This window comes from Oncorhynchus mykiss, chromosome 10, assembly GCF_013265735.2.
Source record: "Oncorhynchus mykiss isolate Arlee chromosome 10, USDA_OmykA_1.1, whole genome shotgun sequence".
NCBI lineage: Eukaryota > Metazoa > Chordata > Actinopteri > Salmoniformes > Salmonidae > Oncorhynchus > Oncorhynchus mykiss.
In genome coordinates this window covers 25,997,250-26,010,129 of record NC_048574.1, presented here as the reverse complement: position 1 = coordinate 26,010,129, position 12,880 = coordinate 25,997,250, and the positions used below count along the sequence as shown (strand labels likewise).

Sequence of the window (12,880 nt, the reverse complement as noted above, 5' to 3'; positions counted from 1 at the left end):
TGCTCTGCAAGGATTAATCCCAGTTTCAACTGTACCGGGCAGATGGCAGACGGCGTGTATGGGGTGGAGTTATGGTATGGGCAGGCAGGCAGGCATAAGCTACTGACAACGAACACAATTGCATTTTATCGATGGCAATTTGAATGCACAGAGATACCATGACGAGGTCCTGAGGGCCATTGTCCTGCCATGTTTCAGCATGATAATGCATGTCACATGGATCGGTACACCATTTCTGGAAGCTGAAAATGTACCAGTTATTCGATGGCCTGCATACTCACCAGACATGTCACCCATTGAGCAGGCTTGGGATGCTCTGGATTGACATGTATGACAGTTTTTTCCAGTTTCCGCCAGTATCCAGCAACTTCGCACAGCCAATGAAGAAGAGTGGGACAACATTCCACAATCAACAGCCTGATCAACACTATGTGAAGGAGATGTCACACTGCATGATGCAAATGGTGGTCACACTTGATACTGACTGGTTTCCTGATCCACGCCCCTACTTTTTTTTGACACACACATCTGTACTCCTAGTCATGTGAAATCCATAGATTAGGGCCTAATTTATTGATTTAAATTGAATGATTTCCTTATGAACTGTAACTCAGTAAAATCTTTGAAATTGTTGCATGTTGCGTTCATATTTTTGTTCAGTGTACATTTGGTCCATGCGCTCCTTTTAATGTTATGGACATTTTTGGAATAAACCAATTTGTGTTTTAAATAGAGTGCAGACCTTCACTGTTTCCCATCAGATTAGAAACGTTTGGAGATATTATACATTGAATGTTACACATTGTTTTTGTAAGTGTAACTAGGAGTAAACAGAGGTGATTATGATATGAAATATTGCCTCTGGACGTTTATCATGCTGTGAAGTACCCACAAGGTGAAAACATATACATAGACATTTCAGACAAGTTAATTGACAATATATAAGGCATTGAAAGTATTCTATATTTGCCGTCTTTAAATGTGTTTACAAGTTCAACATGGCTGACTATTCCGATGCACGAAGGATGTGTAAATACAGAGCAGTGCAAGATTAGTCAAATATGCAAACTAGTAGCATATTCATATTGTACCATACTGTACAATTCATACATTTAAATTGCAGTAACTGTTTAGTCATTGAGCCTTGTTCTTCATCGGTTCATTACAGAAAAGGTATTCGATTAAATGGTGGTTTACTGTAAAAAATGCCCAGGTGTTTTTTTTCTCATCCTCTCCGACTGTAAGGCTTAGTGCCTACTAGTTATGTTTAGCTGGACACTACCTCGGCATTTAGGCAATGCAAAATGTGTTGTATGGTATGTGCACTTGCAGTCAACATGAATACATCTATTGAGTTTGAGTTTATTTTTTACAGGGACAGTGCACATTAATCAACGTTTCAGTAAAAGTGCCGGTTTTAGCCAGCCGGCTAATTATTGTCATTTATGTGTGTTCTGATAATCACTAATTCTGGTAGAACTTTATGTAGTTTTATTTTATTATGCTGATGGTTGAAAGCCTAATTACAAATGTTCAGCAGTCTATCATTTTAGCATGTCATTTTGTGTGTCTTTTAATATAAAAACCCCTCAACTATTCTAGTGATACAGAATCAAATATGACATGGTACATGTCATTTAAATAAGAAATGTGCCTTTTTACATTTTTCTCTTGCATTACTGATATCGTATAATGTGTTACATCATGACTTGTGTTACATGACTCTTACCACTTGATCCAGTTTTATATGCAAAATATATATTTGTATATGAACAGTATAAGTTTAAAGAATGCATTTGTAAATAAATAATAAATGGAGATCATTGATTTGCTTTATTTAGTCTTGGTTGTCAGTTATGGCTTCTCTTTCCTGTGCACAACTAGTTCATTTTTCAAAGATGACTTCATAATCTGCCCTTGTAGCCCACTCTCTGGATCATCTCACCCACTTGTCCCCTGCCTCTGAATTGACAGTCATTTTGAACGATCCATTGCAAAACAAACTGCATGTAATGGATCTAATTTAGTGCTGAGTGGATACTATTTTAATTTAAGTACAATGAACAAAAGTATAAATGCAACCATTTCAAAGATTTTACTGGAGTTAGTTCATATAAGGAAATCAGTAATTTGAAATAAATTCATTAGGCCCTAATCTATGGATTTCACATGATTGGGAAAACAGATATGCATCTGTCGGTCATAGATACCTAAAAAGAAAGGTAGGTGTGTGGATCAAAAAAACGGTCAGTATCTGGTGTGATCACCATTTGCCTCAAGCAGCGCGACGCATCTCCCTCACATAGAGTTGATCAGGCTGTTGATTGTGGCCTGTGGAACGTTGTCCCACTCCTCTTCAACGGCTGTGCAAATTTGTTGTTTGTTGTCCGTAGCTTATGCCTGCCCATACCAGAACCCCACTGCCACCATTAGGCACTCTGCTCACAACCTTCACATCAGCAAACCGCTCACCCACACAGTTAAACTTTGTCCTCAGAGGCAATTCATTTTGCAGTCATAAACCTGCCAGGTACAGCCGAAACCGGGATTCAACCATGAAGAGCACACTTCTCCAGCATGCCAGTGGCCATAGAAGGTGAGCATTTGTCCACTGAGGTCAGTTACAACGCTGAATGCAGTCAGGTCAAGACCCTGGTGAGGATGACGAGCAACCAGATGACCTTCCCTGGGATGGTTTCTGGCAGTTTGTGCAGAAATTATTTGGTTGTGCAAACTCAGTTTCATAAGGTGGCTGTCAGACAATAAAGAAGCAAACAATGAAGAAGCTAACTGTGGAGGTCCTGGGCTGGCATGGTTACACGTGGTCTGCGGATGTGAGGCCGGTTGGACGTACTGCCAAATTCTCTAAAACGACGTCGGAGTTGGCTTACGGTAGAGAAATTAACTTTAAAATCTCTGGTAACAGCTCTGGTGGACATTTCTGTAGTCAGCATGCCAATTGCAAGCTCCCTCAAAACGTAGCATTGTGTTGTGTGACAAAACTGCACATTTTAGAGTGACCTTTTAGTCTGCCCAGCACAAGGTGCACCAGTGTAATGAGCATTGTGTTGAATCAGCTTCTTGATATGCCACACCTGTCAGGTGGGTGGATTATCTTGGCAAAGGAGAAATGTCCAATAACAGGGATTTAATCAAATTTGTGAAATAAGCTTTTTGTACATTTGGAAAATTTCTGAAATGATTGCTTTCAGCTCATGAAACATGGGACTAACACTTTACATGTTGTGTTTATATTTTTGTTCAGTGTAGTTAAGGGTGATTAAAATATCCTACCCGTTTGAAGTAAAAACAGATATTATTTACTAAGGGTTTTGAAAAACTTTGTTTTAATCTAGGTTGTATAAATCAAGAATACCAAGAGATGTGTCTACTGTATGGGTAAAAAAACACAAAGTACAAAACACACAAGCCAAAAGGAGGTCTTACAATCAACTGACAATCAAAGCCTTCTTGCATTGATTTGACCTTGAACATTCAGAGCCTGCTTGTGTATTCAAACCAAAAACTGTGAACCTTCAAGTAGTCTCAAACCACTTGTCCAAGCATATTACATCTCAATGTATAACATGAGACAGAAAACACATTGAATGAAAACTATGGGCTCGATTAAATCTGTATCGCCGAAGTTCAGATTATAGCGGCTTATAACCACACTGACATAATTCGTTTTGTGTTATTAGTTATACCATGAGTTGACGTTTTTACAAGGATTGTTGAAAATAGAGCACATGAAATGTAAAGGTCATTTCCGGTCTTCGAGAACCTTGCCTTTGAAGTTCAATCGAGGTATAGCGAGTTTTGGTGTTACTGATTGAAGTCATCAATCTGTCAGTGAAGACACAGGTGCTCCTGGATGAACCATCACAGATTCTGTTAGTGACTCCGGCATGTTTGCTGTGAAACTCTGGGGGACACTGACAGACACAGACAGTGGACTGAGGTGGGAATGTTGAGAATGTGGATGTTGAGCCACTGGAGCCCAGTGACTGCTGGTTTGAGAGGCAGATGCATGCCCATGACTGAGTCCATGGCCAAAGCTGTGTTCATGACTATGTCCATGACCTTGGCTGTGGCTGCAGCTGTGTCCATGCTTGTGACCATGTACGTGACTTGGCCCAAAGCTATCCTTGATGCCATATCCATCGTTGTGTCCGTAATAACCTGAGAGCTGAACAGGGCTCCCCTGTGTATAGTAGGAGTGGGCCCAGCCTTCAAATGTCTTTGGTGTGGTCTCAGTAGCCTGTAGGTTGGAGGTAGAGGACATTGGAGCGTAGGCTTGGACTGGGTAGGAGCCTGGGGTTGGAATGATTCTGCAATCAATGAGAACGTAGGCAGATTTCAGAGAGCTTCTCTATACCAGTGATTCTCTATCTAATCATGGGGGACCACTAGGTGCCTAATGTAAAGTATTCAATTACAGCTGAGGATCATCTATTATAACTGCACCTCGTTATACTGTAGTACATCATGTGCTCTGGCTTGCACACAGCAATTGTTATTTAATGACCTCTTGTCTTGTCTGATAAATGATGGGTCTGGTGCTTTCTCAGTACTCACGGTGGGTGGACCGTCTTCCTTCTCGCCTCTATTGATGCAGGGACATACAGGACACCAATGTTCCTCAGCAGCCTGAAAGGCATCTTCTTGTCCAGCACTGATGCCCTGGCATCGGACATGTCCAGAAGTGAGAGCCAGCCCTTTCCGTCTGTTTCACCAGTGCAAGTTAAGGAGAATGTGTGAAGCAAGATTTTTTCAAAACAAACATGCCATAATGTTTAGCAGCAGGACTCATATACAACACATATAACCTAATACCACTTAACTACACTATTAAGCACACTTATAAAGCTGTGACATACTGCAGAGGAGCGTATCACATTTATTTTGAACCGCAATGAGGTTGGAATAAGGATACAGATCTCCCCTGCGATGATGGCGATGACATTGCAAAGGAAGACAGTGTGTGGGACCAAAAGTGTTATGATGAACAGAAACAGCCAGGGCAGGGCTAACATGGGTACAGTGACCCCGAAAAGAAAGCCCTTAACCATACGGGAGTGCACTGTGGCCATACCCATAAGGGAGAGGGATACTGGAATGAACCCCTCCACCTGGTTCTGGGCAGATGCACCAAACAGTAGCAGACCCAGTATGCTGTACAACACCCCTGTGCTGATAGAGAGCAGAAGAAACATGAAGAGGAACCGAACAGTGCCCACACTCTTCTCAATGCCACCACAGAGGGGCCCCAGAACCCCAATACTGAGGAGTAGCTGGGTCACTGACTTGTGGTGGAAGGAGTATGTGATGAGCTTGTGCACTGGAAAGGAAGAGGAACAGGTTTAAAACATACATAATAGAGTTGACAGATATAAACATGCCGTGATGTGTTGTCGCTTGCTGATGTAGTCTACTGGCACCGTCGGTTACGTTAGCCATACGTTTAAGGACGCTAGCTAACGTTACAACACTCCCATTCAAAGTAGCTACCGAGCATATAATTGTTGATTCACTCAGCCCCTCCTAGCTAACTTACCATGACCATTGCCAAAAACTGTCGTTCCAAGACTGAAGACATCCTCTGATAAACCGAAAAATGTAGTGACAGTAAACAAAACAAATGATACTACAATGACAGAAACAATCCCACTCGTGAGCATGAACTCAGGAGTAAAACTCTTGAACCCCTGAACCATATCTTTTAAAACTATTCGGGAGATCATTTTGATGCACAGTGCATATTTTTCAAATTAGTACTTGGATAATCAATCAACTTTTATACATAATTGCAGTACCCTTTAGCCAGAGTATAGCTAGCTAGCTAGCGGTTCCCAATATATAAAACAGCCACAAAGTAATATTGGCTATTAAGGTAAAAATTAATGAAAAAAATAAGCTTTTTGGTCTTATTTTAAGGTTGTGGCATTGGGTTAGCAGTATGAATAAGTTTAAAATCCGATTTTAAGAAGATTAATTGTAGAAATATGCGAACAAGCTAGCTCAGCCAAAACACATGTACTGGACTTCCGCATTTAAATTATCACAACATCAAAGTTGCATAGATTTGAAGACACTGCCACCTGCTGACATGTGCCTCAAATGTGATTATCAAAGAGTCCTCAACAGCCATTTGAGTTAGATAGCTACATATATTTGATTTGACAGTTATAAATTACACCCAGGGGGAAGATACCTCCAGTCCGGTCCCATACACGCCTTTCGTGTGACGTTTTATGCGCGGCCATTAAACGGTGACCTATTGTGACGTAACCAAGCATCAATTCGCTACATGAACTGTGTTCAGCTTTGATATCAACAGTACAATCAATTTCTTCAATCAGGTTGTTTCAGGTAATCTTTTGCCGCATAGGCTGCCTTAGCTGATGCTATGCAGAGAATACTGCGATTGGAAACGGTTGGTTAGACCCGTTCGCACTGCACAAGGTGATTTGGAGTTTAGAATGTCTGGTAGGCTCTTACATTCTTTGGGGAGGTCCCAAATGGCACCCTGAGGTGTGGTACTTTTGACCTGTGCCCAGTCAAGATGGATCGTAGTGATGAGAGAATCAAAAGAGCCCTTATGTGGTAAATACCTATTTATTTATTTTGTGTTCTGTCTTTGTTATCACATTTTAAACTGAGTGTTGTGTTGACAGTTGAATCCAGTGAGGGTGAACTCCCCTGATTCTGTGATGTGGCCAACCAGTAAGGTGCATAGAAGACCAAGGCCTGTAAGTCAAATCTGACCTGAAAACAATTACACATAAACATTACTTATGCTCCATGTACAAACTGCAGTTATCACAATAAAAGCAACTGCAGATATCCCTCCCCATCTAAACTCATTTGAAATTGAATGCTCTCTTGACAGTCTATTTCAGCGCAGAGCCCTCAGATCCACAAAAGGCCTGTAAGTCACATTCAAATCAATCACATAACAGTAGCCACTTAAATGATTTATTGATAGCTACATCATTTATTTCCAAGGCCAAAATGAGCAAAATAGTTTTTACTGTTCACAGCCAATCATTGAGAGCTGGGGGCAGGAACAGACATCTGGGGATGGACGGGACATGAATCCAGAGCCTCTCAGCCAGGTCAGACATCTCTGCTGTTCCCATAGAGATCAATCTGTTGATTCATATGGCAATTTTTGTTGGCTTGGTTGAATTGACAATCCTTAATTGGAAATGCTAAAGAATCCTACAGTATGGAAGGTCTTTAGTCCCATCCCTAATGTTATGGGAGTTGCATTTATTGCATTTCAATACACTTGCATTTTCAATTACCCATGAATTACTCACTACTTGTACAAGTATGTTGGATTGCCTAAATACAGCGCCTTGCGAAAGTATTCGGCCCCCTTGAACTTTGCGACCTTTTGCCACATTTCAGGCTTCAAACATAAAGATATAAAACTGTATTTTTTTGAGGAATCAACAACAAGTGGGACACAATCATGAAGTGGAACGACATTTATTGGATATTTCAAACTTTTTTAACAAATCAAAAACTGAAAAATTGGGTGTGCAAAATTATTCAGCCCCTTTACTTTCAGTGCAGCAAACTCTCTCCAGAAGTTCAGTGAGGATCTCTGAATGATCCAATGTTGACCTAAATGACTAATGATGATAAATACAATCCACCTGTGTGTAATCAAGTCTCCGTATAAATGCACCTGCACTGTGATAGTCTCAGAGGTCCGTTAAAAGCACAGAGAACATCATGAAGAACAAGGAACACACCAGGCAGGTCCGAGATACTGTTGTGAAGAAGTTTAAAGCCGGATTTGGATACAAAAAGATTTCCCAACCTTTAAACATCCCAAGGAGCACTGTGCAAGCGATAATATTGAAATGGAAGGAGTATCAGACCACTGCAAATCTACCAAGACCTGGCCGTCCCTCTAAACTTTCAGCTCATACAAGGAGAAGACTGATCAGAGATGCAGCCAAGAGGCCCATGATCACTCTGGATGAACTGCAGAGATCTACAGCTGAGGTGGGAGACTCTGTCCATAGGACAACAATCAGTCATATATTGCACAAATCTGGCCTTTATGGAAGAGTGGCAAGAAGAAAGCCATTTCTTAAAGATATCCATAAAAAGTGTCGTTTAAAGTTTGCCACAAGCCACCTGGGAGACACACCAAACATGTGGAAGAAGGTGCTCTGGTCAGATGAAACCAAAATTGAACTTTTTGGCAACAATGCAAAACGTTATGTTTGGCGTAAAAGCAACACAGCTGAACACACCATCCCCACTGTCAAACATGGTGGTGGCAGCATCATGGTTTGGGCCTGCTTTTCTTCAGCAGGGACAGGGAAGATGGTTAAAATTGATGGGAAGATGGATGGAGCCAAATACAGGACCATTCTGGAAGAAAACCTGATGGAGTCTGCAAAAGACCTGAGACTGGGACGGAGATTTGTCTTCCAACAAGACAATGATCCAAAACATAAAGCAAAATCTACAATGGAATGGCTCAAAAATAAACATATCCAGGTGTTAGAATGGCCAAGTCAAAGTCCAGACCTGAATCCAATCGAGAATCTGTGGAAAGAACTGAAAACTGCTGTTCACAAATGCTCTCCATCCAACCTCACTGAGCTCGAGCTGTTTTGCAAGGAGGAATGGGAAAAAATGTCAGTCTCTCGATGTGCAAAACTGATAGAGACATACCCCAAGCGACTTACAGCTGTAATCGCAGATTATTATCACAAAAAAATACAGTTTTATATCTTTATGTTTGAAGCCTGAAATGTGGCAAAAGGTCGCAAAGTTCAAGGGGGCCGAATACTTTCGCAAGGCACTGTATTCAACATTTTCATGGCAGTCAATGCCAGTGAATTCCATGGCTGCCCTAAGTACATGCCTTTGTCTGTCTCCTCAGTCTGGAAGGGTGACTCGGCTGATGGAGAGAAATTATGATGGGGTGATCTCATCCTCCAACTCTGATGACATCTCTATCTACTCCTTCACTGACTGTGAATCTGAGGTAAGAGAGTTAGTTGTACACCATAGATGTGTTGAGTGATATGACTGTGAAGAGAATAGTCTCAGACTAATTGACTCTGATACACAGTCTGATGAGGATCATGAAAGGAGGACACCACCGCTGATAGTGAAGGATAAGGAGGATGGAAAGGTGACAAAGTTTGAAGTGAGGGAAATGGTAGAGGACGACAATCTGTCTCTCCACTCCTTGGATGATTCAGACTTTCTGGTATGTTCTGCACCATGTATTTGAGTAACTCTTTGACTGAATGTGGAGAATGGACTATGACCAACTAGCTCTCTGACACAGTGTGATAATGGCAATGATGCCTCTGCTGAGGACAGTCCAGGGTCTTCAAAGGAACCACAGAGAAAAGGGTCTTCACTGAAGGACCCTCGACTGGTATTCTCTTACATTTGTGTGTTAGTGGTGCGCAGGTCAGCTGTTTGTTCAACCAAGCCCACCCGCAATTGCTAATAACCCATCCGCAACCGCCCGACTATATGTGAAAAAGTGAAAACCTGACCCTAGTCCACAAATATAGAACACCATCAGAGAAGGCGGAACAAATTTTTGTCAGGGGGTGCAGGATTTTGTTGTGGCTAATATGGATATGTTTCTGCTTATCATTTCCGACATTTTGGCAGGCTATTTGTTAGTCAACTCTATAATTATATAGAAGACTAAATAAACCCTTGCTCACCGGAATAATGTTATAAATGGTAGAATGAATGCTTCAATCTAGTTGACATCGGTAAAGTTCTCCGTCATCTTTGATTCTTTCGCGGAGCAAGAAGAAAATTCAAAAACTCAAGATAAAAAAGGGAAACTACTCTCAGCTTTTAGGAGGCTGATAAAGCAGTCCCTAACTGCACAATCACATTCTCTCAAGATGCTGAAAGAAATCATATTTCTCCACTCCTGTTCCCGCCTATCATTTTACTGCAATAAATGCTTAATTCTGCAGGAGTTAATATTAAGACTGTGAGAGGTTAATTAAAGATCTACAGTCAGTGTCCAGATTTCAGTTTCCATTTAACTCATCTGAACAGTTTGTTCCCTTGATGTGCCATAGGCCTATTTGAATCCCCCTCTTGTGACTGTCAAATTTGTATAGTGCCTCACAATCATCACACATAAGAGACACTGCCATCATCCTCTTTGAATACTTCATCAAATCTTTTCCAAACATTCCTTTTCTGGCCATCCCTTCTTTATTTTCAACTCTCCATTTCGTAGATTTCCTCTTATTGAATTAAACTCTGACATTGTCCTTTTTGCGTCAGTGGATCAACAGTAACTTTTTCTGCCCTTTCCCAAAAGTGATTGGTGTCTGGTCTATTTGGCACGCACCAAATTAGGCCCTAAAGCTTAGGTTTACGCACAAATGCTAAATAACCTAAATAAATGACACAAGAATGATACATTTATGGAATTTTTTCATGTATTGTTTTCTCTTTATTCAACCCGACCGCCACCCACATAATATTTCATGACCCTTAACCCGCCGCCCTGTAGATATAACCGCGGAACTGCTGCTTATGAGTCAATGCATCACTAGTGTGTGTTACATCTCAATGACTTGACCCTATGTCTGTACAGATTATTGTGGCCAAGCCCAACATCCTTCTCCCTGCCTCTGTGAGTGCCCTGAAGAAGGCATCACACCTGATGGAGTTGGTCCCTACTGTCCAGCCCTGCAGGGAGCAGCTGGACAAGAAGACACAGTGGACCAACACCAACGAGGAGAGCCTGAGGAGGATAAAAAAAAAACTGGCCTCCATAGAGCTCGACCTGGAGGAAGGCCTGAACAAGGTCAACGACGGTCAGGACATCAACCAAGAGAGGCAGGAGAATGAGGGACGCTTCAGAGCCTGGATTGAGAAGTGGATGGGGAGGAGGAAGGAGGAAAGACTGAGGGATGAAGATGTGAATAGGGAAGACAAAGGGAGGATGGGCGAGGAAGTGAGGGCACTGATCCAAGTGATGAAGAGAAACTGCAATGAAAGTGATCTTGAGGCAGTAAACCTGGACAGTTGGCTGAATGACTTGGAAAGGTTGAAAGTGGCCTTCAAGAAATGCACTGGAGAGATGGCCGAAATGGTAGAGAGCATGGCAGAAATGCAGACCAGAATAGCTGAGAGCAGGCTCCTCAAGCCTGACAAAAATAACTATGTCCAGAGCTTTGTAAATGAATCTTACTTATTGAGTGTAGTCATGTATCTAATGTATTTATAGATTAGTCATACAGTATATCTACAGATTTTGTATAACATAGCACTGTCCTAACAGTTTGTTTGTTGTTTCTGGTCTCACAGAGCCCAGGGAAAGTCTCTGGTCCTGTGTCTGGCCTCTCTCCTCTTGTGACCTCAGCACCCCGGACCCTGGCTGAAGCCCTACAAGCCCTGCCCTCTGCTGTGGCCCGTCCCTCCCAAAAGGATGTCCCAAAGCCTCCGACACCTCCAAGCCCTGTCTCTGTCATTGTTGCTTTGCCTGCTGTGGAGTACTTACCATACCACCGCAGCCCTCGCCTGGCCCCAATCACCAACCTGAGTGAGAACGGCAAGAAGCTGCTCCAGAAAATGTCAGGAGTGACGCCACAGGTGAGAGGAAACAGGAAGGGAATATTGGCCATATTTCCTTCTACAATATATCATACCTCTAGATATCATAGCTCAAGATTAGAAAATAGCCATAAGCTTATATTACTTGATCTCCTTGTCCAAAATATTCAGGAAGGGAAGGTCAAAAGGAAAAAGACCAAGGGAAAAAAGCAAGTGAAGAAAGAGAAGGCCAGTAAGATGCAGCAGGTGGAAAATGTTGGAGAAAGTAAGAAGGACAAGAAAGAGGAAAAGAAGAGTCTGAGGAAGAGGTGAGGAAATAGAAGAGGGGAACATAACAAGGGTGTTTTAGAGATTTATAGAAATAGAATGAGGTAGAGAAATCTAGAAATTGAATGAGGTAGCAGAGAAAGAGCAGCTATCTGATGTTTAATTGCAACCTACTATTTATTCTCCTGTTGTGTTTGATTGACAGGTTTCTCCAGTGGCTGCTGCCCAAACTGAGATGTTCGAAGAAATAATGGCCAACTACTACTACAACACACACAAACACACACATACTATTGATATTGGTCTCATTGTTATATTTTGAGACAATAAAAAAGACCCAATAATTATATTGGTTCCCATACAGCCTACTAGGGTAGCGTATGATAATGGGTTGGATTTACATAGCGTGTAGTTATCAGGCTTGGAAATATAGCCAGGAGATGCAGGGTCAACACCCCTACTCATGTCATAAGTGCCATGAGATGCTTAGTGACCACAGAGAGAGAGGACCTCTGTGTGCACAGTCTCATCCGAAGGACAGCACCGGCCGCAGGGCAGTGTCTGGCATTGGGGTCTTAGGTCTTCTTTGGCCAAAGGGAAGTGAAGAGGGCCAGTATGAGAGAGCAAGAACTTTCTTAGCAGATAATGATAACATGACAACAGTAGCTGTAGATGATGTAATGAAAAGTTGGAGGGTGGTTGGTAATGGAGAACATCAGGTGGATCCACGTCTGGGTGTTGGGCAGGACCCCTAGCTCCTGGAGAACAGGAGCAGAGTTCAAGGGAACAGGGTAGGAGACAGAGACGTAAACACTCCGGTAGCTCTCCTTCTGTTTCTCCTGCGCCTTGTCCATGTTCTGTCTCACCTTGATTGATGACAGGAATACATGCAATTATATTTCATATTACAAATACATTTCTTACATATCTCTTGGAGGGACAGAAAATAAATTAACAGTGGACAATCATTTTTACCTGGTCAAAAACCTCCACGTCCTTCTCAGTCTGTGCCTGAAGGTAGTACTCAAAG

General features: G+C 42.0%; 1 protein-coding gene across 1 annotated transcript; it reads right to left on the bottom strand.

Moving 5' to 3' along the window:
* Window positions 1–3,133: 3,133 nt before the first annotated feature.
* rhbdd2 (rhomboid domain containing 2) lies at window positions 3,134–6,216 on the bottom strand. Its single transcript, XM_021617866.2, has 4 exons — window positions 5,558–6,216; window positions 4,937–5,341; window positions 4,579–4,726; window positions 3,134–4,331 (listed from the first exon to the last, which is right to left on the bottom strand). Exons 1-4 carry the CDS (start codon window positions 5,742–5,744, stop codon window positions 3,842–3,844), a joined length of 1,230 nt encoding a protein of 409 aa, XP_021473541.2. The 5' UTR covers window positions 5,745–6,216; the 3' UTR covers window positions 3,134–3,841.
* Between the last annotated feature and the right edge of the window lie 6,664 nt (window positions 6,217–12,880).